Raw genomic sequence first — 25,163 nt, 5'->3', positions numbered from 1 at the left:
TGAACAGGAGGAATATTCTATTGTTCGTCGAGAGCGAAATATGCTACAGGATATACAATCAGTCTCCCCTCCCCCGGGTGAAAACAGAGACAAAGGTCCCTCAATTCGTAACTCCACCCATATCATTCGGTGTGTTTAAGGGCTTATTTCGACTCGGCCTGGGCCGCCATGGCCTCAGCGTTGGCAGCACCCAGCTGCTTGACTTCGCCCTGCTTGCCGTTCTGAAGAAAAGAGCTGTCAGTCTTCAATCCGTGCGTAAAATACAGCAGGTATAACACGAACCTCCCACTTAGCAAACTTCAGGTCCGACCGGCCACGGCGTTCGGCCTGCAGACGAGGGCCTTCCTTGAGGGATCGGCGGACCGCGCGGGCAGCAACGGCGAGGTAGCGGTTGTAGCTGGGACACCAGTCAGCAATTGCATGAGCCACGGGCGCAGAGGCAGGGTCAAGACACGGGGAATACATACGTCAAACCGGCAGCTTTCCAAGCGGACGTCATCTTGAAGAATTGATGGTGCAGAGATGGTGGTCTCGAGGCGGGAAAAACAGCGATGGTGGTTCGGCAGGCAAAGGCTGGATGGAATCCTCGGACATGGTCGATGTGTAAGTCACGTGATGATGCACCGCACGTGACTGTCAACATCCGATCTATACGTCCATGAAAACATAGTATAGAACGACACCCTTCGCAAGAATTATCTAGGCACCTAGGTAGTTACATGGTATTTCTAAACTGGTTAGCATAGAGTATCTTATGTTTTCCTAATTGACTGTGACAGTCCGCTACTTAGGTAGAAAATACGTCTGGTATCAACAATCTAGACGGCGACTCTAATGGCCGTCATCAGTCTCTGATGGTATGGAATTTAGAAACAACTTAGATTGAAGTTCCTCAGATTACCTAGATAGTGAACTTTTGCAAGTAACTGTATTTTTCTTTTTGCTTTGAGGGGATTTATCATAAGGAAATGGCGAAGCTGGGCAGTATATGTGCATATGAAGCAGCATGTATACAGGTCTTTTTGCTAATTTCCTATTAGGACTACAAGTTGACACTTCAGTAACTGAGAGGGTCACAGTAAATTCACAAACCACCTGCCTAAGGGTGAGCACTGACAGGAGGGCTCATTACTGGCATTCAAGGATGTACTGTAGGTCCGGCGACTGTAATATCATGAGCTGTTTGCCATAGCGTGGAAGACGAAACATCAACAAGATTCAAGACTCCACTTAGTCAGACTACAGTAGATATCACCTGTCAAACAAAGAAACTGTCAGCCCTCACTGAGACTTTACGACCTACCTAACAGCTGGCGACCAAGAATTTGGTCGGGCTGGTCCGGTCTGAGGCTTTGAGAACTCACAAAGACCTGGCAGGAATTTGTCAAACAGACCTCACTGAATCTCACTTGGCGGCGTCTTGGTGCCTAGCCCAAAACCAGTTGCTGGGCAGAGGGGTCTCCAGCTTGGTCAACAGACTCTCTCTCCATACTCTCACTGCAGACTGTCTCTGTAGTCTCCCTCCAGCCCCTCTCTTCCTTTCACCTCACCTTCAACTCAGCCTCAGCCACTCAGCTTCAGCCACTCAACCTCATCCTGATATCAACCATCCACTTGACATCTCTCATTTCTGTTGGGCATAGGCCATACAGCTCTGATGCAGACGAAGGTACGTCACTGTGTACTGTTTTCCCATTAGTAAACTGCACTCCCACTGAACAGCAGCTGAGTGGCTTTTCTATCGCAACCCCAATCCCAGGCTATGCTTTCACTAGTCACCTCACTGGCTGGCTGACTGCTAGTTTGATCCAGGCAAAGGTCTATTTGAACTAACTTGAGTGGACAGCCTGACACTCTACTTCTTCTGGCCATCACACTAGACCAGAAACAGCAGGGAACTCAGTCGTATTTTTGGCTTGAACCATAGATATCCTTGCTATCTGATGGTGTGCTGTGCTTTGCCTAGTCTCTGAGCATCACTAACAAGATGCAACAGATTGAACACCATGGCGAGTGAAAAGAGAGTCTTGAATCGATCGAAAAAGCGGGTTCTAGTACGATGGGACGGTAAGTTTTTGCCTTGTCTCTGACTTCTCTTGACACGGGACGAATACAATATGGCATATGACCACGCGGGAGTATAACAGCTTGCATACTTTATTTCATCTAAGCACCTCGTCGTCGCCGCCGTCGTCATCGTGTCCATTGCTGCCATACACTAACTGCTGCAGACAACCTCAACGAACTGCTTCTTTTGACGGTCCAGTCCGTGTGCAATGCACAGGGCGTCCGAATCCCATGGGGAGATGTCGCGCGGACGATGGGCAACAATGTGTCTGAGGGGGCGATCGTGCAACATTTAGCCAAGCTCCGCTCCCGTCGAGTTGCCAGCAACAAGGAGGTCCCTCCTCCCCTTCGTCGTGGAGGGGGTGCAAGCACAGCCAAGACATCTGGCCCATCCACTTCGCCCGCGAAGGGGCCTGCTGAAGCATCCTCTCAGAAGGATCAGCCCAAAAGCAAGGCCAGGAAGGCGCCCGATTCTCCTGATGAAGAAGAGGATGAAACCTCTGACGAGGAGTACGGAAATCGGCGCCGGTTCAAGAAATCCGGCAAGAAAAAGTCGCGGAAGAGGCGCAAGCTTGATATCGATACCGAACGGGACTCTAGCCCGGACCATGGTGAAGACGGCAAGGAAGAGGAAGACAAAGACCCCGACGAAGAGATGCTGGCTGTGGGAGCCCAATTTCTCAACTATCCGAACGACAGCAAGCTTTCTTCCCGCAGTGCTAGCCCGTCCCCAGACGATGTAGCTCAGGAGACACCGTCCAAAATTGTCATCCTCCGTTACGGTCGTCGTAACTACGCGGTGGTTCCAGATGGAGGGTCTATTGACAACGAGGGATCCAACAATCCCGAAAATGCTCCAAATAAGGAGATACACCAGCCTGCTGAATACGCCAACGCAAACGGTCTGAGCGCGGATCAGGTTGCTGAATGCATCAACGGGGGCGGTCTGAAAGGGGACGAGGCTGCTCACTACTTCAACGGAAACGCTCTGAGCCACTCTATACCAGAGGGCTTACTTCCTCCTCCTTCAGGCAATGTTATGTCGAAAAGTCGGTATGATGAGGAGGGATACATTGGGCCCGTCCCAAGACGCTTTGATCATCCACTGCAGCCGGACCTTCTAGCTGGCAAATGGCCTCGTGATGTCGTTCTGAGGCAGTATGACCGGGATGATCGTATCCCTGGGGTTCCCCCGGTTCCAAAGACCGTGATTCCTGCTGCCTGGCTTCGAGAGGAAAAGTGCGAGCCTCAACTGCTGTTCAATCGGGTCCTCGACCATGAACGTGAAGAAACGTATCCAGAATGCAGAGAATATGAGAGGAAGCGCCCGGAGTATAAGGAGTATGTGGCGAGACATAGGGAACTTCCATACTTTTTCGAGCCGCAGTGGAATACTCCGCCTACCCTGCATATCACAGACCCGAAGGACGACTACAAGATCCATACTTTTCTGACCAACACCGCGGCGGACCCCGAGCCCCTCCGTGAGCAGCACAGTAATTTCAACGCACTGGATCTTCGAGTCATGCAACTTGACCGAGAGATCGAACGGGGTAATATGCTGGACATGAACCGCCTTACGCGTATACACAATGAGCTTGACTATCACGCCAAGTTGCCGCCGGGTAAGTGTTACAACCTGATGGAGGAGATGACTCGAGATGATATCGTGCGGCCCTATGGGGAGTGGCTAGTTGACTTTACTCCCAGTGGATGAAACCATCGAGCAGACGTCGGGTTTGGATAGAAAGCTCGAGAACACGTCCTGTTTGGGGGACGGAACGCTCGAGAGTACGTCCGGTTGGGCGGACAATGATCTCGACATGACATTGGGTCTGGCGGATGAAAGCCTCGAGATGATGTTGGCTTGGGACGGAAATACAGACGAGGAATTGGCTTGATTGAGGCTTATGCCTGGATCAGCAGAAAGCACTAGTCATGTCATTGGGACCTGGTGCACCACGTCATTCCGCATTCATCAGGCTTTTTGTGTTGTTCTATCTCCTACAGGACTGGCCTGGATTTGGCCGTGGCCGGTCTGGTGGATGTTGATGGGATCGAGGAAAGCTTGGAAGGGGAGAGATATGGTTGCGCAGGGTTGAATGATGGACGGAGCATTTCAGCAGATCATTGGCCCAATCCAGTTGTATAGTAGGCAAGATAACCTTTGCTTGGTCTTTATTTCTTTGATACTGATCGATGATAGAGAATTATTAATGAGCAAATGGAAATGCAGTTCTTCCGAGGTTGAAGCTGGCACTCCGTCCTCCGTAGATCTGGCAGTGATGCGATCCACGTGACCGTCTCCGGCTATCTTCTAGGCGCTTCTCCGCCAAGCCATCCGGGGAATCTCGAATCGCCTGGAAAATTTGCTTCATCATCTCTCCATTCTCTCTTCCTCTTCTCTCCCAGCTTCTTTCTCCTCAACTCAATTTCTCTGGGCGTCCCGGTCTGGGTGGATAGGGTTCGTTATTTTTGTGTTTTCTCTTGTTCTCAGTTAACTATCCTCTGCAAACAAGATGCAGCGAGCTCTGTCTTCCAGGACTTCCGTCCTGTCCCGAGGTTCTTTGTCAAAGCTCAGAACTTCCGGCGTCAGCCTGCAACAACAGAGATTTGCTCACAAGGTATGTGCCAGCGCGAGGGATATACCTGTCGCCATCTTGTTGGACTGCGTGAAGACTCACAGCTGGTAGGAGCTTAAATTCGGAGTCGAGGCACGAGCTCAGCTCTTGAAGGGTGTTGACACCCTCGCCAAGGCTGTTTCTTCGACGCTTGGTCCCAAGGGTCGCAATGTTTTGATTGAGCAGAGCTACGGCTCGCCAAAGATCACCAAGGGTAGGCTTATTCCCCGTCGACGATTATATGTCTGCAGATCTGCTTTGTTTTCTTTACGATTTAGGTGCTGACTGCTGCAGATGGTGTGACGGTGGCCAAGGCTATCACCCTCCAGGACAAATTCGAGAACCTGGGAGCTCGTTTGCTGCAGGATGTTGCTTCCAAGACGAATGAGATTGCCGGTGACGGTACGACCACTGCCACTGTCCTCGCTCGTGCCATCTTCTCCGAGACCGTCAAGAATGTCGCCGCGGGCTGCAACCCGATGGACCTGCGTCGCGGTATCCAGGCTGCCGTGGATGCCGTGGTGGAGTACCTGAAGGCGAACAAGCGTGACATTACCACCACCGAGGAGATTGCTCAGGTGGCCACCATTTCCGCTAACGGTGACACGCACGTTGGCAAGCTGATCTCCAACGCCATGGAGAAGGTTGGCAAGGAAGGTGTCATCACCGTCAAGGAGGGCAAGACGATCGAGGATGAGTTGGAGGTCACCGAGGGTATGCGCTTCGACCGGGGATACACGTCCGCCTACTTCATCACGGACCCCAAGTCCCAGAAGGTTGAGTTCGAAAAGCCCCTGATCCTGCTCTCCGAGAAGAAGATCTCTGCTGTCCAGGACATCATCCCGGCCCTGGAGGCCTCCACGCAGCTCCGCCGTCCTCTGGTCATCATCGCGGAGGACATTGAGGGTGAGGCCCTTGCCGTCTGCATCCTGAACAAGCTCCGTGGCCAGCTCCAGGTCGCCGCCGTCAAGGCCCCCGGTTTCGGTGACAACCGCAAGAACATCCTGGGCGACATTGGTGTTCTGACCAACGCCACCGTCTTCACGGATGAGCTGGACATCAAGCTGGAGAAGCTCACCCCGGACATGCTCGGCTCGACCGGTTCCATTACCATCACCAAGGAGGACACGATCATCCTTAACGGTGAGGGCAGCAAGGACGCCATCGCCCAGCGCTGCGAGCAGATCCGCGGCGTCATGGCTGATCCTTCTACCTCCGAGTACGAGAAGGAGAAGCTCCAGGAGCGTCTGGCCAAGCTCTCCGGTGGTGTCGCCGTCATCAAGGTCGGTGGTGCTTCCGAGGTGGAAGTCGGTGAGAAGAAGGACCGCGTTGTGGATGCGCTGAACGCTACTCGTGCCGCTGTCGAGGACGGTATCCTGCCTGGTGGTGGTACCGCCCTGCTCAAGGCTGCTGCCAACGGCCTTAACAACGTCAAGGGCGCCAACTTCGACCAGCAGCTGGGTATCAACATCGTCAAGAACGCCATCACCCGTCCCGCTCGCGCCATCGTTGAGAACGCTGGTCTGGAAGGCAGTGTCATCATTGGCAAGCTCATGGACGAGTACGGCAAGGACTTCAACAAGGGCTTCGACAGCTCTAAGGGCGAGTTCGTCGACATGATCGCTGCAGGTATCCTTGACCCGCTCAAGGTTACGCGCACTGCCCTGGTTGACGCCAGTGGAGTTGCTTCGCTGCTGGGAACGACCGAGGTTGCCATTGTCGAGGCTCCTGAGGAGAAGGGGCCGGCCGGCGCTGGCGGTATGGGAGGCATGGGCGGCATGGGCGGCGGCATGTTCTAAAGAGCTCTCTAGAACATTGTCCTGCCTTGTAACCTGTTTCAGTTGTCTCTTTTCGAGCATGTTTTGCATGTTATGACAATTTTTCTTATCTTTCCTCCGTCTTAATTTCTTCTCACCTACCTGTGTTACTCCTTGAATTCTCCCTCCCAAAATGACCTACCTACCTGACCTACCTACCTATCCTACCTCCACCATCCAATTCTCTCTACGAGTTTTTCCTCCATGGAAAAGCTCTCTCTCGTCCTCACCTCTCCACTCCACCACTCAACCACCTCTCGGGGCATCCTTTTGACGGGCAACGGGCATAGAAGAAGAACGAAAACGAAAACTGTCTGGAGTCCAGCTGTACTATACGATAGTCATGTACTTTAGTTCGTCCAGGCCGCAGGACAGTAATTTCTGTCGGCGGCAATGTCAAGATTAGATAATGCAGTGATGAAGGCGATGTCAAGTTTTGTTTCAAGATGCAGTTGCGGATGATGTTCTTAATTGAAGTAATGACCAGAAAGAAGTGTGGATGATCATGCAGGCATGCTACGAAATTTATTTCCAACATTTGGTGAGAAGTCATGATGGAGATATATATAATGAATGACTCGAATTATTCAACTCAAAGAGAACAATTGACACACCCCAACCAAACTTAATCTAGTAGAACCAATTCACTTCCCCAGTGCATGTTTGTACTTTTTTTTTTTTGTAAATTCTTCACTGTAACTGTTCCTCTCTCTGTGGCTATTTCACTGCTTCGGCTGAGTCACTGACTGTTTGTTTACTGGCCCTCCTCAAACGGACAGCCCTTTCACATCATTCAGTCGAGTACGAGGGCCCCAGTGTATTGGTATGGTAACTGCTACTTGCACCTTTTTCCTTAGATTGACTTGGACTACCTACCTACTATTCCAGCATTGCCAAGGGGAAGGTAATAACCTTTGTCAGCCTGTTTCTGTTCCATGGCCCTCTCCAGTATCGATCAAGATTATCAATCAAGACCAATTGCACTAAGGTTATAAGAGGACATCTACCTACCTAATAACCCCAAGTCTTCCCCTCCATGCCTTAATCTGAACTGCTTCGCATGACGTTCTGTTCCAGGTCTATGGATTAGTCACACCCTTGCCATCTTTGCTGTCTACATAATGTCAACATTTCTTTCCTCTTTGAGTAATTTTTGAGCTCATTAATAGGCTATGTAGGTAGGTGGTCTTGGTCTGGGCTATTTGTTAAGTAGAACTCAACGAGAGTGTTGGCGTGATGTAGCTCCGAAGGCAAGGAAGATAGGTGAAATCCAACCCCGAGTTCTGACACTCGGAGATACTGAATATATTGTCATGGAAAGGAAACAGACGTGTCTACAAATATTCATCTAGCACAGTTGCAGTAAAGGGATATATCACTATCGTTGCCATTTCATGAAGCGTTCATGTACAGTCAAAAGACTATCAAATACAAATTACCCCAGCCGACTGCAACCCTCACAACCGTCCGGAAGGCCTGCTATGTGTGAGATGCACCCTCTAGTCCATGTCATGCTCAGGTGCCACCTACGGCTTGGCCCCAAACTTCTTCTTGGTCCTGGTTGCGACGTTCTCCTCATTCCAGATGTAGTTCACGCTCTCGTGCTGGACCGTCGCCTCCGCCCACCGCTTGAACTTGGGCACCTGTTCGAGGAGACTCGGCAATTTGGGGCTATGTAGACCGTACTCGGGCTTGCTGAAGGATGTGATGCGAAGAAGGAACGAGCCGGTGAGAACCTACGACCACAGTCAGAGATGTGAGTCTGAATATTTCATCTTTGAAAGGAAGAAAGGAAATACCTCTACGAGAGTCAATCGGTCACTGCCTCCGAAGAAAGGACCCTTTCCTTCTTCCAGCAACGGTTCGATCTCCTTGGCCACAGCAGCGACCAGAGCCTGTGCCGCTTCGTCCCTTTCCTCGTCCGTGGCGGCACGCACACCGGTCCAGAAGTGCGGCAGCACCTTGCTGAAGAATGCATCCACGAAGAAAGCCACGCGGGCGCGGTACAGGGCATTCTCCGTCGACGTCGACGGCGGGAGCAGGTGAGAAGGGTGGGCATCAGCCAGGAATTGCGCTACAATGCCGGATTCCGTGATGATGTTGCCGTCATATGAGAGGGCGGGGACCAGACCTCGCTGGAAAGGGAATATACTCAATCAGTCTTCACACGCCAAAGAGTTCTGTGCATGAATTTACTGCCATACCGGGTTCACTTTCAGGTACCATTCCTCACGAGGGGTATCCAAATCGATAATGACTTCCTCATATGGCAGTCCCAGCTCTTTCAGAGCGATATGAGCACGATGCGCCCAGGGGCAGGCATGGTTGGTGTAGAGGATGATCTTGGGGGTGGCCATGGTAGGAGACTGTGGCTGACAATTGCAGAATAAAACAGATTAGAATTATAAATCAAACGACGCGACAGGATGCCACCTTATATACAAAACTAGAGAGCGATGATGACAAGTTACAGCTAAATGACGACTGAGGATCCCCGGAAGAGGGGCTTGCACAAACATTTAGCAGTATTAGTAAAAGGACCCCTCCCGTCCCCGCATTCGATGATTTTTGATTTATCACCAGCTGTCAACGCTTAACATCCACAGCGACAAAGACATGCTCCGTTGCATCCCGGTGAAACTCCGACTGTTGCATTGCACGCTCACTGGATGATAAGCGACCCAAAAATGTCAATAGTTTTTTTAGCCCCACGGTTCCGTTCTCGAGGTGCTGAGGTCACTTGGTGGTTTCTTCTCCATGGAAACTCGTTGATTTATCGTCGATAACCTCTGACATCGTGATGATCCACTGGAGCCTGCAAGTGCAGACTCATATACCTGTCAGGAACCAAGCTCTGTGAGGCAGTGCTAAGAACCACACGTGCTCTGTCAAGCCAGTTGCGGAGAAATGCAACTCTCCTGACAGATTCACTACTCTTTAGCGTAGGCAAGCAGTCCCAGACTTTGCACATAGAATTCCCCAATTTAATTCCTCGAATACACTCGATGTAAATCTGTATAAATCACCTGGCATGATCATCTCCTGAGGCGACTCACGTGACCCGGGCCTGTGCTGCAGTAACCACTCACCAGGCTTGCCTCAGCGGTTCCCCCCACCACAAGAATTGGGAAACAAACAAGCCGGCCCCTCCATCTCCAGGCTTCCCTCTATCCACTTTTCCACGTTGCACTTACTAGTCTTGCTGACCGCTCATCCTCCATCCCCCTTCTCTCCTTTGTATACCCATATACCCGGACACCTTCGCTGTCATTGCTTATCGCTTAGTATGTCCATGGCCCTCTGACTCCCTCCCCTGACAGAGACCCCCTGCCCCGGCGAAGCGATTCCCATCAGCTGCGCCTCCGAATACTGGCCGCTGACCAGCAGATTCCAGTTTTCCGTTTGCAACACTTCTCAAAGAAAGCACCTTCGAATAGGCAATCATGTCGGTACGTATCGCCTCAATTTTTCATCGCATTTCGAAAGGAATAAACTGACCAATGAGTGATGCAGCTTGCTTCAGGGTAGGTTCGCCCGCTTGCATTGACACGCACATGCACACATCCTCCCCTCACGGTTCCTCTTGTATCATAAAATTACCCTCCTCCGACACTGACGGGACCGGCGACACCAGAGTCTCGATCAATGATGAGTGCATCACGGCATTCAACGACTTCCGCATGAGCCGGGGAAAGACCAAGTTCATCATCTTCAAGATCGCCGACAACCGCAAGGAGATTGTCATCGACGAGATCTCGCAGGACCCCGACTACGAGGTGTTCCGGAGCAAACTCGAGGCGGCCAAGGATTCCAAGGGTAGCCCTGCTCCTCGATACGCCGTCTACGATGTCGAGTACGAACTCGGAGGCGGTGAGGGCAAGAGGTACGACTGAAAGCGTCTGCTCTGCAGATCCATTACTAAGTCTACGTGCAGGAACAAGATTGTCTTCATTTCTTGGGTCCCCAGTGACACCCCCACCTTCGTAAGTACTCCCGGTTATATATTGCCCCTCTCGAGCCAACGTGGACTGACTCTCTACAGTGGTCCATGCTCTACGCCAGCACCCGAGAGAACCTCAAGAATGCGCTGAACATCCACACCTCGATCCACGCCGATGACAAGTCTGACATTGAGTGGAAGACTGTTCTGGCAGAGGCCAGCGGCGGCAAGGCTGGCAAATAGACGCACTATGCCGGCTGGTTCCGGAGAGAAGGGGCAGACGATGCTGGGGTCTGCGTTGCATGAAATCAAACCGCACCTTGGAGAGATCCTGGGCCTTGAAGTGATCGATCGACGCGTTGGGATCCCTCCATGAATAGCTTTCGAAATTGAGGTTCCTTTCCCAGTCTTTGCGGAGGCAATGTCATCATTCCCATATCCGTGTTCACTGCAGAGGGTAACGAGGGTCAATCATGCTCTTTGAATGAAATCGAGTTAGAATCGACTATTCCTATGCTCCTTGTATTGGATATTTGATTGTTCTTAAGTCCTTGCTCAGCTTGCCGAATCTCTCCTTGCCCTATGTAAGCGAGAACCTGTTTGTGTAGGATAGCAGCCCGCGAACAAGTCCAGAGTATGCCCAGAGTATTATGTATCTACTGCTGATGGCATGACCATCGTGTCTGCGTTTCCGAGACATCGCCGTGTGTCGGGTCCGACCGAGCGGGCCGCCCAGTGGGCCAATCAGCAGCGCGCAAAAGACCCGATCATGCTAAAGCCGGATGCCCAGACTTCCACCTCAAACCACAATCATTCGAAAGAGATCCCTCCTCGTCCACCACCTCAAGTCTTGGTCAGCCTCAATCCCTCTCCTCCGCGTCCTCGACAACCCGCCATCCCCAGTACCGTTCTCGAGGACCCCGGTTCTGCCTCTTGCGATCGCCTGTCTCGACTCAATTCCCTTTTTCGCCGTTTTTCCCCGCTCGCACAATGTTCCTTCGCTCCGTCTCTAGAGCTGCTGCTCGCAGCTCTGCAGCCATCACCAGCCCGGCTGTCCGGTCCTCGACCTCGCCAATGGCTTGCCTCAATGCCCGTTCGCAATTCCAGAGCAAGATTCTGGCCTCTCAGCAAACCCGTTCCGAGTCCCAGCATGCCATTGCGAATCCCATTCTGGCCGGCATCGAAAAGCGCTGGGAGACCATGCCTCCTCAGGAACAGGCTGAATTGTGGATGCAGCTGAGGGACCGCATGAAGGCCGACTGGCATGATCTGACTCTCCAGGAGAAGAAGGCCGGTACGTAGTCGATGCCTCCCAATGGAATTCCACCTCTCGCTGACGGGTCGGTAGCCTACTGGATCGCATTTGGACCTCACGGTCCCCGTGCAGAGCCCCCCAAGGGAGAGGGCTGGAGGATTCTCTTCAAGGTGTCACAGCTCTTCGCTGCGTCGCTCGTGATCTTCGCTGCCATCCGTATGTTCGCCAGAGATCCGCCTCGTACGATGACCAAGGAGTGGCAGGAGGCTACCAATGAATATGCGAAGGTGCGTGAAGACGCCTGTCTTTTTTTCTTGTCATGTTCAGTGGTGTCAAGCTGACCGTGTTTCTTTCAACCAACAGAGAGAGAAGATTGAGCCCATCACTGGTATCAGCAGTGAAGGCTACTCTGGCCGTGGCTTCGTCCAGAGCCCCCCGGCTAAGAAGTCTGCATAAATTGGATCTGGAAGCGTGCCGAATGGAAGGTAGAAGGTAGAGATAGGCTAGCTACAAGTCTGGTCCAATGTTCGGACCAATGTTTCCTTTATCCTCGACACTGACTGACTGTCCTTTAACTCCTTTTTCCTTCCTTCCGTGTATGCCGACTCGATCGAAAAATTCTTGTACTGTGTACTATGACTATGCGATAATCAATCGATTTCCTTTGTAGCCATAGATACGTGTCATTCTAGGATTGTGTGCTGTCTAGAGTACACGAACACCAAGAAAAAAAATACGTGCTTGCTCAGACATTGACGTCTAGCAATATAGTCCACGAGTTGTGACAAACAATTCACATTTGACGAGCCATTGGCCTCTCGCTTAGCGTTCTCTGCGGATACTATCTCATCTCGATCGTGCTACAGCCTTTGTTTTGGTGTTCACGGGGTTGAGGATATTAATAGTAATGCTTAGCACTCGACATGTCAATTATATATTTTTGCAAATCGGTCACGTTCTGTGGACAGGCACTTGATATTCTCTTCCATGCTGAATATCGAATTTTAATAATATCCCGGCTTGTAACACTCTGCATAAATCCAGAAAGAACTGTGTTGCCCATGGAAACATATCTCTAATGTCCTGGCTCTACTAGGAATCCTCGGCAGGCTGATATCATCACTGCCACTTCCGGTTTGTGCACGGCCTCCGAGGAGGGCCTTTTGGCGCAACACAACCCAGAATGCAAGTTTCTATATGAGAACTGTGCCTCCTCATCGATCTACGGATTTTTTTTTTCAATTTTTGGAAGCTGTTACAATCGCTGCGTTGCTGCCAGCTGACTCCGGCATCGCTGCGTTGGCAGGGTGCTGTGCCGGTTCGGCGGATCACGGGAGGGTCGGCAAAACAGTCCCAAACGGGTAAAGCGGCGTGCAAACTCTCGGGTCCACGTTAAGCCAACCTCAACCTCTTCGCAGTCCCTTTCCTCCTCTTCCTCTTTCTGCAAGCTTCCATCTCGCTACTCCCCCCTCCCCGTACTTTCGCTCTTAAACACCATCACGATGTTCAAGAGGTACGTGTGCCGGCCAATGCCCCTCAGTTCTCCCCCTTCTGCCCTCCTCTACGGTCGACTGACAAATATTTCGCTCCAGCGGCCTCGCCCGGACCTTCGGGAGGGCTGCCTTTGCCCGCCCTTCTCTTGCTCGACGCGCCTTCGAGCCCCTCCGATCCAATGCTCTGCCTGCGCTCTCTGCCAGGTTCGCCAGCACGGACTCTCCTCGCGTCGGCAAAATCCACCAGGTCATTGGTGCCGTCGTCGACGGTATGTAACCGTACACGTTTGATGTTTCATGGCTTGGCAAGCTGGAAGACGGGACAGGAAAATCTTTTTCCTGGACACAACACCCTTGAGAATCCCTGCCAAGTGCCTCAATTGCTTTGAAGGGTGTTGTATCTGATGCCTGGATGCAGTGAAATTCGATACCGACCAGCTCCCCCCGATTCTGAACGCCCTGGAGACCAACAACAACGGCCAGAAGCTCATCCTGGAGGTTGCGGTATGTACACCAAGCGCCTGGACGATGTCAGATGGGCATGCATGACTGACCCTTGATTAGCAACACTTGGGTGAGAATGTCGTCCGCACCATTGCCATGGACGGTACCGAGGGTCTCACTCGTGGTGCTCCTGCTACCGACACTGGCGCTCCTATCAAGGTCCCCGTCGGCCCTGGTACCCTTGGTCGTATCATGAACGTCACTGGTGACCCCATTGACGAGCGTGGTCCTATCAAGGCTACGAAGTACGCTCCTATCCACGCCGACCCGCCGGCGTTCTCTGAGCAGTCGACCACTGCCGAAGTGCTGGTGACCGGTATCAAGGTCGTCGACCTGCTTGCCCCCTACGCTCGTGGTGGAAAGATCGGTCTCTTCGGTGGTGCCGGTGTCGGTAAGACCGTGTTCATTCAGGAGCTGATTGTAAGTCGCCCAGAGACATGCATGTTGGTACAGCTGCTAACGAAACGACCACAGAACAACATCGCCAAGGCCCACGGTGGTTACTCTGTGTTCACTGGTGTCGGTGAGCGTACCCGTGAGGGTAACGACCTGTACCACGAAATGCAGCAAACCGGTGTCATTCAGCTCGAGGGTGACTCCAAGGTCGCGCTGGTGTTCGGTCAGATGAACGAGCCCCCGGGTGCCCGTGCCCGTGTTGCTCTGACTGGTCTGACCATTGCCGAGTACTTCCGTGACGAGGAGGGCCAGGACGGTAGGATTGTTTCTTATCCCTATGAGGGCAACTACTGACGTTCTCTAGTGCTGCTCTTCATTGACAACATCTTCCGTTTCACCCAGGCCGGTTCGGAAGTGTCTGCCCTGCTGGGTCGTATTCCCTCTGCCGTCGGTTACCAGCCCACTCTGGCCGTCGACATGGGTGCCATGCAGGAACGTATCACTACCACCACCAAGGGTTCCATCACTTCCGTCCAGGCCGTGTACGTGCCTGCTGATGACTTGACTGACCCTGCCCCGGCCACTACCTTCGCTCACTTGGACGCCACCACTGTGTTGTCCCGTGGTATTTCTGAGCTGGGTATCTACCCGGCCGTCGACCCGCTCGACTCCAAGTCTCGTATGCTTGACCCGCGTATTGTCGGTCAGGAGCACTACGAGGTCGCCACCCGTGTCCAGCAGATGCTTCAGGAGTACAAGTCCCTCCAGGATATCATTGCCATTCTGGGTATGGACGAACTGTCTGAGGCCGACAAGCTCACCGTCGAGCGTGCCCGTAAGCTCCAGCGTTTCCTGAGCCAGCCTTTCACGGTCGCCCAGGTCTTCACTGGTATTGAGGGCAAGCTCGTCGACCTGAAGGACACCATTCGCAGCTTCAAGGCTATCATCAACGGCGAGGGTGATGACCTTCCTGAGGGTAAGTTTGTCGTCTGTCTTCTATCTATCTTCACTGGCTAACTTTGTCTAGCTGCTTTCTACATGGTTGGTGACTTTGAGTCGGCCCGTGCCAAGGGTGAGAAGATCCTGGCTGAGCTTGAGGGCAAGTCTTAAACGATGTAATACCATACCAGTCTTTGCTCCTTTTCTTTTGTCTTGAATGATTGGTTTCCATTTTTCTTTTAGCGTGTGTACAGTACTCGTATAAAAGAAAAAGGAATTTCGAGAACAACACTTCTGAGGAAAGGAGCCAGCTTACCCGGATGAACCTGAGCAAACAACTTTCATCCGTTGATGTCCCATCTTTCGATATGTTTGATGTGATGTGTACGTAAAAAAAATTGGAAGAGTCGACCCGACTACCAGCCTGGTTTACCCTAGGCTGGGCAATTGTATTTTTTCCTTTGTTTGATGAAGTCGAATTTAGATGCTTCAGTCAGTAGTAGAGGACGTAGTGATACTGCTATCAGCGGGCTTGCTTTGCTTTGCAGTGCACTTCGTAGTTCGTACTTCATATATGGATAGGGCTAGGCAGATGGCTGGATCACACTCCTGTTCTTAATTAGTGTGCCTCTGTCAGCAAGGTAATCTAGGTATAGTATATACGAGTTGGGAAGGACTAGGACTGTAGCTCCTACCTACTCGGTATTATAATATATGCTCTGAAAGACAGAGAGATATCACATGGAGGTATCTAGGTTGTACCTGTCTGCCCCTGACCTAGGTACATGTACCTACGTAGGTAGCAATGCCATATTTCCATATTTACCTTCGAAAATATACCCGCTTTATGTATGTAATTTACTGTACATGTACTGTTTGAGTAAGATGGAAAAAATCATGGAATATTGGAGCAAGGCGTCTGGTCAGTGATTACTGTATGTACTGTGCTATACATAATAGACATGTTTCTGTTCTGTCCTTCCTTAACTTAAGGAGACAGGATCTAGATAGATCTGCAATGATCTGACTTGACCCAACCTTCTATTATTTGATTCAAATGGTTTAAACTCTGCTGACTCCCTAGTGAGCTCCATGATTGATTACCATCGACCTGCATTCTCCCATCACGATCGTGACAAGAGCATGCTCTGCTCATTCGAGGCTTTCTAGCTCCAGGATTCCAACAATATATCATATTATTGATTCATTAATTCCCTAGCGATGAGCTCGCACTAAGCTTAATGCGCTGCTGCGGGGTCTAGGAAGTAAGTAGTCCATATTATTATCATTTTTTATTTTATTTTTTTTTTATTTATATGGATGAGATTAAGAACAAGCCAAGATGAGCGGAGAGCTGCTTTGGATCAAGTCGACTCACTCGCCTCCCCTTGGATACGTATGTACCTGGGTAGCTTACTCGGTTGCTGTTTTTTTCTGTTTCCAACGAATTAAATAAAGCAACCCTGATCTGATTTCAACTATGGTATTTGTGTCCTCCCACGATGCCTTATTGGAATTATGATAAGGCAAGTAATATATAAATAAGTCATCAATAATAAATATAAATATCCTCAATCGAGTCTTTCTTTGCTATTTACCTATATATTTGATCTACCTACCTGTCTTAAGAATTAATGATAAAGCTGTTGATTATGATTATAAGCTGGTTTGTGACTTACTATTTCCTACTAATACTACTTACTTGGTCTTACTACCCTTAGTAGTAAGCCAGGGCAAGATAGATTAGTTTATTGTTATTTATAGGAGGCGTATGAATAATATCTTCTTATATTTCATGTATATAAAGCTTGAGGCGTTAATAATAATATCCAGTCATAGTTAACTTTATTTATAAGAATAGTAGGGGGATAGGGAATTAGGTGGAATGGACTAATATCATCTCTCTGTTTGTCACATTTAATATTGTGCCTGGCTAATAGGTAATAATATCCCTCAACTAACTAAAAAATAAGGAGGAGTAAGAAGAGGGTAGGAGTATTAGTGCTACTACTCTCAATGTATGGGTAATTCCTTTTCCAAACAGAGGAGAAGAGAAGAGAAGGGCTGGTAAATTTCTTATCCTAAGGGAGCACTGCTATAATAGTTGGTTGGATAGGTAGGAAAAGGCCCTGGGCCTCGGCTGGCTGTACACTACTTATACCAAGGCTATATATGTAGAGAGGCTCCCATATCTCTTGTGAAAATAATTAAAAAAAACTATTTGCCGATTACTGTACACATGTAGATATGTTCTGTTCTGTCCTGTTTTTGGCTCATGTAGACAGGATCTGGATCTGGATCCGACTTGACCCTTCTATTCAAACCCTTAACTCCCCTGTCAGCTCCGCGATTAATATCGACCTGCGTCCGCTGTCACGAGACTGGAGCGTGCTCGTTCACCTTCTAATAGCAGGATTCTTTCCCGACTCAAACCACACATGTATTTTTAATTTATTAGTTTATTAATTCTAGACAGGTACGTATGCATCGCCCACCGGCGGCGGCGGCGGCGGTAGCAGCAGCAGCAGCGAGAGTATCTGTGATACAAACAAGAAGATAACCAGACTAGAACTCCTAGTATGACACAGAGAAAAGACGATGATTAGAAAAGATCAAGAAGATGAGAAAATAAATAGGCTGACTATAAGCCAAGGCGGCCGATCAGCCTCCATCTCCTGCCTTTGTCTCAGGTATTTGCTTGTAGGCACTGAGAGTATCACCAGCACCGTCGTTAATTAATCTTGTGTTTGTAGGTAGATACATCGTCTCGTCAGCCACAGTGCATTCGAATCGCTCAGATCCTATTTGCTGTATGGCTTGTATGGTTTGTCTGCGGAGGCTGGGACGGACACATGATACATCACATCACATCATTCACATCACATCTTCCTTTTTCGACGCCTTTTTTCACGGTTTCACCAGGCAGCAAGAAATCGAGATGCATTATTTGCATAAATCTATACGCTAATCTTGATCCTTGGGACGGCCTGAAGATTCTCGCTCGAGGAGTCGAGGGAAATGTGGACTTCACTTCCAGCCGGAGGATAAGTAGGTAAGCTGTGTGGCTGATGACGAGTAGTGTAGCCCAGCCCCCTTGCTTCCAGTCTTCCACAATCTCCGATTCTCCTCCGATCAGATCAGATCAGATCTTGGATGGTCAACGCTGACTGGACCGTTCAGAAACGAGAGTTGTGGCGCAGTTAGCAGTATCCAGCCCTTACTATGTATAAGCGAACTAATCTCCTCCACGGCCTAAACTCGGCGAACCAGACCGCCAAAAAGAAATACAATAGCCGAGTCTTCTTGGTAATGGTCACTCAGCTATCTGTCTGTGGCTGTGTATGTACATACATGAATTGCTCTGCAGGTAACAGTTCTACCGGCGTTTCAAGTCCGTTTCTTACCGGAATTCAGGCATAATTCGGCTTTTCTACGACTTGTGACCTTGTTCCGTCCAGATGCCGTTATTTCCCCGTGCAATGTGATTCGCAAGGGGTGAGACAGGACTGGAGAAGTTGAGAAGAAGCATTTCGGACTGTGCAGAGATATGGATGGGCCCGTCATGACGTCTTTGGAAGTCTAAGACTGGAGACAGCGTCAGCTGCCATTTCCAGGACTGTCAGCAGACTGATTATCTTGATAGTGTGCTGCTGGATGCCGGTATCGTACTCTGTTGTTTTGTCTGATGATGACGGCTCACGAAGAGAGGTTCCTACGTTTGGCCTATCTTCTTTACCTGGTCAGCCAGAGCAATACTTCGAATATATCTGCCCTGTATTCAACTCTCGTGGATCTCAGCCTCCAACTATCGAATCCAGCGTGGCACGCCATCACGTCCTTATCCGCCCAATGGATGCATATCTCGCTTATTGCTCCATAGGCCTTGCATAAAACGTTTGACGCCATACCGTGCACCAACTAGATGGGCATATCCCTAAGTACTGTACTGTACATTACCTACGAGCTAGCCAGCTGCCCAGGCCTGGTCAGCAAGTTAAGCGTCTCTGTTCACCGCCACGTTTGTGGGCTTGACCGATTGACTTGACTTGCATCTATATATCTATAGACTTGACATCAGCCACAGGCTGATCGTTGTGTGAGAGTGAGTTACTATTTCGTCAATCCAGTTGATAAGCCACCTCTTTCTGTTCTGTTTTAGATTCGAGAGATTTAATTCTACTAATCAATGGAGGAGGAAGAAAGAAAGAGCTACAGCTACCAGTTTCGAGATCAGGACCATGACCAGGGCCAGACGCTGTATGGAACAGAGCGATGGGTACGCACATGTCTTAACTGGACAGTTTGATACATACTGCTATTCTGGTAGTTCCGTCTGTCTGACGTATACAGTCAACGACGCCACAAGCCATCAATTGGACTGCTGCATCTGGAATCGATAGTGGATGTGGACATCATCCGAGCACGACCATGAATTATATCGTTCCGACAACATTCTCCCAAGTTCCAGTCCACAGAAGACGAGAAAACAGCTGTTTTGATGACCTTGAGAATAAGGACCCTAACACGACTACCAAGATCGACCGTTATGCATACCCTCACAGCTATGGACTTGATCCCTCGACTCGGTGGATGTATTTATTACCAGGTCTGTTTGTTCATCTGATATTGTTGCCAGTTGTTGACGTTCATTATTACAGGGCAACAACATCAACAACAGTCAAATGTTCGTGGGTCATATCATGTTCCCTCCCTTGATCAGTCTTCTGGTCTGGCGAGTTACCATCTGCCCATCTATCAAACACCACAACCACCGCAACCACCTCCAGCTGTGACTACTGCACCGGTGATGGGAGGAGCATATCTGTTCCATTCAAACCTGGGGACGAATCCAGAGAACCATCTCTTCGACGCAGGACGACCAAAAGCAGACTTCCCCGGCACAACTCTAGGTAGTCGGACGAGCTCACAACACGACAGCATCAACAACAACATCACTAATGTCTACGCCACCGCAAATGTCAGCACCAACGTCAGGACCATCAAGCTCCAAAACCGCGACGAACTCCTCGCCTACTACGTAGACGCCTTCCACGCCCTGCAGCAGACCAACTGCCGACTCATCGCCAAAGCCTTCGTCAAAGCCGTCGAGCCGAAGAAGCAAGCGCGCTATCCGTACAACGGCGGGAAGAAAGGGCCCGATGGGACGGGGGGAGATCCTGAACTGACAAAGCCGGCGTGGTGGCCGGTGGGAGTGACGCATCGGGAGCCGGGTCATTTGAAGAAGCCGGGTAAGTATTAGGAAAGAAACATAGGGACAGACCAGACTAGTCTTTTTTTTTTCTTTTTACTGATATGTAGAATATCGACATGTGCAGAAAGAGTCCGTCTCCTAATCCACATCCTTCGGTCCCTCCAGGCCGCGGAGGGTAAGAAGAGCCGCAACGTCACCGTCGACCTGTTGGAAGATGCCACGCGCAGTGTCCGACGACGAGTCAAGCCCGTTGAGCGACTGGAGATTCTGAATGAGATATTCCGCGTGCGAAGGGCGGAGGAGCGGTATGAGAAGGGCGAGATTGGTTTGTTGTATCCCTTCCTTCCTTTTCCTTTTCTACATCCCGTCTGGACTGTCATAAATATATGCACATACACGTGCAAATCATGAATACTTACATCATATATGTTATTTATATATGTATGATGTTCGTTCTGACTTGATAATCATCCAGACGGCTCGACAGAGGTCCTCGTCGCAGATCGCCTGTGGAAAATCAGCCCCAGTCCGAGTCCCAGTCACATTCCGAGTCAGAGTCACAGTCAGAGTCACACTGATGACGAGTCTCAATCACAATCGCAGTCGCAGTCGCAGTCGCCTCCAATCAACAGGACCAGATCGGCTGAAGGAATTGGATCTCAAACTCAAACTCAAATATCGTTCTCGTCGTCGTTGTCGTCGCCGTCGTCGTCAATGGTGATGCAGCCGCAGCAGCAGCAGTAGCAACTACATGTCCAGCAGACGAGACTCACAACTGCACAGTCTTCTCCGTCGGGGTCTTTCTCATCTCATCAGATATCTCAGATATCTCAAATATCGCATCACAAGCATTACAGCCACAGCAATAACAACACCTACAGCCATCACCAGCACCATCGCCATGGTCATTGTCAATAACGGAGATGGAGATGGAAATGGAGAGGGATCTGTGTCTCTAGATCTGAAAGTGGATGTAGAAACAAAGAATATAATGCCTGGCTGCAAAATGGCTGCTGTTACCTCAATCTGCTATGGTGATCAGAAATAGCGAGTCTGAACATGAACTGGAGTCCGAATTCATCGTATCTTATTTGTTCAGGTCAGGTCCCTGTCATTATGATGAGACAGACAGACACAGACACAGACATAGAATACCAGCCCTACCTACCTGCTACCGTCATTATCATTATTGCTCATAATGGGTACAACTAACCCTAATCAATCCGAATATAATTGCATGTCATATCATGTTGTCTGCATCCTAAGGCGTCCTGGGACATATCAATCTGCACCTGAAGCTGGATCATCATGCATATATATAGGCTAAGTGAGTGAGTGGCCAACTACCAGCTTACCTATCAAAACAAATGAAAAGAAAAACAAAATAAAACAAAATAAAACAAAATAAAACAAAAAAAAAGGTCCAAGAATTCTAATAATACAACCAACTAACTAACTTACAAACATGTAAAGTGCAGATTCAATTAATAGTATCACATGTGATATCCCATCAAACAATATAATACAATACAATACAACACAACACAATACGATATGCATAACTGGCTAGGCCCAGGTCTATAGACATCGCTCTGATAATACTAATAATTACTGGATGGAATAATTATTATAATTACTATTTTGTCGGCAGGCTAATATAATATTACACCTACCTAGCTAGTTCAGATTTACCAAGAAAAAAAAAAGAAGTTGGTAACTTGGTGTTGGCATGCCACGCCTCTTTTTTTTTTTTGGCCGAATCTGCAACATACCAGCCAGGCTATTCACGTTCTTCAAGTCATACATAGTACTAAGTATATCTTCACAGAAAAAAAAAAGAAAGAAGCTGAAAAAAAAGCCAGGAGGAGTCTGGGTCAGTATATATAATTATTATTATCATCGCATGTTATGGGACGGGACAAGAATGGGAATATGGGATATGGTATGGTATAAGAACAGAAATGACGTTCCCAATCTGTCTGTCCCATATCATATTCCATCCCTATCTGGATCTGGAGCTAGAGGTCAAGCTGGATCTGCATTGGGCAGTTGAAAGAAAAGAAGAATAAAACCAACAAAAACAGATTTAATAATATAGCTAACTAATGCCACAGGTAATTAATTACTTAACGGGACTGAACAGAACTGAAGTTACATTTGAACCCGACTTGTTTTCTCGACTTTATTACTCAATGATGTGTATGATTGCGAATTCATCCATCCATTTATTGTGAAAATAGAATGTGCATACCTATACGCATATATCGTATACGGCTGGAACCTCGAGTATCACCCACCTTATTGACGTGTAGAACTAAAGCGTCTCCTCGAGAGCAAAAACCTAGAAAGGACATTAGTTTAGTCAATAGATTAAAAGCTTCAAGTAAGTGAGCGACCTACCACGGCCGTTCTCACCGGAATATAGACGTGTAAAAAATTCTTCCGTCCGTTCCACGGCATATCGGTCGTGAAGAACCGCGTCTCCTTCGCATTGCGGCCATGCCCGCCAAACGCCGGATCGTCTGTGTCCAGAACAATGCGGTACGTCCCCGCCTGCTCGACGCCGACACGGTAGTCGGCGAAGCTCTGCGTCGGATGAAAGTTGAACACCCATAGCAGTCCCGCCCGCTCAAAGACGAGAACCTTGTCCGTCTCGTTCTTCAGGCTCACGTATGCCTGCGGCGAATGCAGCCAGCCGTACTTCTCCTCGGCGACCTGCATGGCGCGGTCGAACTCGTTCAGGAACCGGTACCGCAGCAGGTGGTCCTCCGTCAGGTGCAGCAGGCGACGCGCGTACCAGAACGAGTTGCCGTTGCCTGCGCGCGGAAAGTCGAGCCATTCCGGGTGGCCGAACTCGTTGCCCTCGAAGTTCAGATAGCCTTCGCCGCCGAGACCGTGCGTTACCAGCCGGATCATCTTGTGCAGCGCCATGCCGCGGTCAATGATCGGCGTCAGCTCCGTCAGGACCGACATGTGCGTGTACAGCTCTTTATCGCACAGCCACATCATCAGGGTCTTGTCTCCGACCAGTCTGGAAGAAAGTCAGCGTGATGGAACACAACACGACGGTTAGCTCACGCTTGATCATGGCTCTCCGCATAGGCAATCGTCTTCTCGCCATGTCGCCGGTTGGTCAGCGTAAAGGCGAGGTTGCCCATATCCCACTCGTCGTCCGTCTTCTCCTTGAGCAGTTTGATGTACATGTCCGGGACGGCCATGGCGAGACGGTAGTCAAAGCCCACTCCGCCCATCGACGGCGGCAGGCACAAGGCCGGCATTCCCGAGACGTCCTCCGCAATGGTGATAGCCTCAGGGTAAAGAGCATGGAGCATTTCATTAGCAAGCGTCAGGTACATCACGCTGTCATTATCAACCGCTGGTCCGAAATACTCGTGATAGCCACCGGAGAATCCCCTGTGCGGTCAGCATTTTGCACATGAGAAGCATATCCATAACATACGTCCCGATCCCATGATGCACGTAAAGCATGCTTGTCACGCCATCAAATCGAAACCCGTCAAACTGATACTCCTCCATCCAGAAGCGCAGGTTACTGAGGAGGAAGCGGAGAACTTCGTGGTTGCCATAGTTGAACAGGCGGCTGTCCCACAGGTCGTGTTTGCCCTTGCCACCCTCGTGGAAATAGAGGTGATCGGTCCCGTCAAACATGTTCAGCCCGTCCAACACATTCTTGGACGCGTGACTGTGGACGACGTCGAGGAGGACGACCAGCCCCAGACTGTGGGCCGTGTCGATCAATTCCTTCAGATCCTCCGGGGTACCGTAGCGGCTGCTGGCAGCGAAGAAGTTGTTGACTTGGTAGCCAAAGCTCGCGTAGTATGCATGCTCCATGATGGCCATGAGTTGAATGGCGTTATAGCCCAGATATTTGATTCGTGGAAGCATGTTGGCCGTGAAATTTTTGTACGTGGCGACCTTTGTCTCTGGGGAGGATATTCCGACGTGGGCTTCGTAGATGCGCAGACTCAGGGGTTTCTTCGGACGGGGATGTTGGAAGCGATATCGCTCCTCTGGAGGAGGGTTCCAGAAGACGGCGTCGTAGACAGGAGACACGGACAGGTCTTGAACGACTCGCCTGATCCACGCGGGGAGTCTGTCAATGACTTCGCCAGCGGGGGTGACCATTGTAATCTGACAGGTCGTTAATTCTGCGTGCAGCTGTTTCGAGAAGTTCGTACCTTGACTTTGCTATCGTGAGGAATCGCAGGTACGCCATCTTTGCCAGGAAGAGTCACCTCCCATACTCCAAACATGTCCTTTTTCATCGGCGTGGCCTTTCGATCCCAATTATCTGCAATTGTCAGCATGTCGCAAGTGATTTCTGATCGTACTCACTAAAGTCGCCGATGAGATGGGCCTGTATCGCATTGGGCGCCCATTCCCGATAGGTGATGTCTCCGTTGGTGTTGACGTTGAAGCCAAACTTCTCGTATCCCTGGATCGACTTGTCAGCATATCCTTGATCCACGCGATGAATGCGTCGTTCCTTTGGCTACATACCCTGCTGAATCTCTCCAAACCCCCTTCCGTCTCGTTTATCCTGTCGATCCAATCCCGCGCGTATCGGAATCGGCTCCGCAGCGCATCCTTGTACGGATCGAGCCACGGATCGAGCTGGAGGACGCCTGCTGCAATTGAGTTGGGAACAGCGAACAATTGCAAGTAAGTAACTGACCAGTGCCGTCGGGAACAGCTGGCTGTGATGGAGCAGAGCTAGCCGCCATGATGCTGTGGCAGGATTCACAGGCCGGATTCGCAGGGGATGGATGAAATTGAAGCAGTAAACCGGGATGTCAAATTGCACTAGATATTATCAGAGAGAAAGGAGCGGGGAAGTTTGCTGTTCCATGGTTTGTCTGGGGAAGCTTTCGGTTGAACAAGGTCAAGGAAATTGGCGG

The 25,163-nt window shown here is 50.0% G+C and overlaps 8 protein-coding genes across 8 annotated transcripts; 5 read left to right on the top strand and 3 right to left on the bottom strand.

The window, feature by feature from the left end:
* Nucleotides 1-143: 143 nt before the first annotated feature.
* VTN77DRAFT_5574 (uncharacterized protein) lies at nt 144-499 on the bottom strand (the record flags this gene model as incomplete). The annotated part of the gene is made up of 3 exons (XM_069421757.1): nt 144-221; nt 283-397; nt 468-499. 3 exons carry the CDS (start codon nt 497-499, stop codon nt 144-146), a joined length of 225 nt encoding a protein of 74 aa, XP_069281728.1.
* Nucleotides 500-4,586: 4,087 nt separating this feature from the next.
* Nucleotides 4,587-6,487, top strand: VTN77DRAFT_5573 (uncharacterized protein; the record flags this gene model as incomplete). The annotated part of the gene is made up of 3 exons (XM_069421756.1): nt 4,587-4,691; nt 4,761-4,902; nt 4,983-6,487. 3 exons carry the CDS (start codon nt 4,587-4,589, stop codon nt 6,485-6,487), a joined length of 1,752 nt encoding a protein of 583 aa, XP_069281727.1.
* Nucleotides 6,488-8,031: 1,544 nt separating this feature from the next.
* Nucleotides 8,032-8,862, bottom strand: VTN77DRAFT_5572 (uncharacterized protein; the record flags this gene model as incomplete). The annotated part of the gene is made up of 3 exons (XM_069421755.1): nt 8,032-8,241; nt 8,305-8,640; nt 8,710-8,862. 3 exons carry the CDS (start codon nt 8,860-8,862, stop codon nt 8,032-8,034), a joined length of 699 nt encoding a protein of 232 aa, XP_069281726.1.
* A 1,086-nt stretch (nt 8,863-9,948) lies between these two features.
* On the top strand, nt 9,949-10,688 carry VTN77DRAFT_5571 (uncharacterized protein; the record flags this gene model as incomplete). Its single annotated transcript, XM_069421754.1, has 5 exons — nt 9,949-9,954; nt 10,019-10,029; nt 10,140-10,388; nt 10,440-10,488; nt 10,548-10,688. The coding sequence occupies 5 exons, from the start codon at nt 9,949-9,951 to the stop codon at nt 10,686-10,688; spliced, it is 456 nt and encodes a 151-aa protein (XP_069281725.1).
* A 747-nt stretch (nt 10,689-11,435) lies between these two features.
* Nucleotides 11,436-12,156, top strand: VTN77DRAFT_5570 (uncharacterized protein; the record flags this gene model as incomplete). The annotated part of the gene is made up of 3 exons (XM_069421753.1): nt 11,436-11,739; nt 11,794-11,987; nt 12,064-12,156. The coding sequence occupies 3 exons, from the start codon at nt 11,436-11,438 to the stop codon at nt 12,154-12,156; spliced, it is 591 nt and encodes a 196-aa protein (XP_069281724.1).
* A 1,046-nt stretch (nt 12,157-13,202) lies between these two features.
* VTN77DRAFT_5569 (uncharacterized protein) lies at nt 13,203-15,203 on the top strand (the record flags this gene model as incomplete). Its single annotated transcript, XM_069421751.1, has 7 exons — nt 13,203-13,213; nt 13,293-13,462; nt 13,612-13,697; nt 13,758-14,117; nt 14,172-14,409; nt 14,458-15,069; nt 15,121-15,203. The coding sequence occupies 7 exons, from the start codon at nt 13,203-13,205 to the stop codon at nt 15,201-15,203; spliced, it is 1,560 nt and encodes a 519-aa protein (XP_069281723.1).
* Nucleotides 15,204-19,218: 4,015 nt separating this feature from the next.
* VTN77DRAFT_5568 (uncharacterized protein) lies at nt 19,219-20,988 on the top strand (the record flags this gene model as incomplete). Its single annotated transcript, XM_069421750.1, has 5 exons — nt 19,219-19,308; nt 19,383-19,638; nt 19,691-20,281; nt 20,369-20,569; nt 20,720-20,988. The coding sequence occupies 5 exons, from the start codon at nt 19,219-19,221 to the stop codon at nt 20,986-20,988; spliced, it is 1,407 nt and encodes a 468-aa protein (XP_069281722.1).
* A 1,570-nt stretch (nt 20,989-22,558) lies between these two features.
* On the bottom strand, nt 22,559-24,989 carry VTN77DRAFT_5567 (uncharacterized protein; the record flags this gene model as incomplete). The annotated part of the gene is made up of 8 exons (XM_069421749.1): nt 22,559-22,585; nt 22,645-23,275; nt 23,323-23,658; nt 23,705-24,396; nt 24,444-24,556; nt 24,601-24,700; nt 24,766-24,890; nt 24,941-24,989. 8 exons carry the CDS (start codon nt 24,987-24,989, stop codon nt 22,559-22,561), a joined length of 2,073 nt encoding a protein of 690 aa, XP_069281721.1.
* Nucleotides 24,990-25,163: the final 174 nt, after the last annotated feature.

Source organism: Rasamsonia byssochlamydoides (genome assembly GCF_041956645.1).
Source record: "Rasamsonia byssochlamydoides strain NRRL 3658 unplaced genomic scaffold VTN77scaffold_4, whole genome shotgun sequence".
Taxonomy (NCBI): domain Eukaryota; kingdom Fungi; phylum Ascomycota; class Eurotiomycetes; order Eurotiales; family Trichocomaceae; genus Rasamsonia; species Rasamsonia byssochlamydoides.
This window is presented reverse-complemented; position numbering and strand designations above follow the sequence as displayed.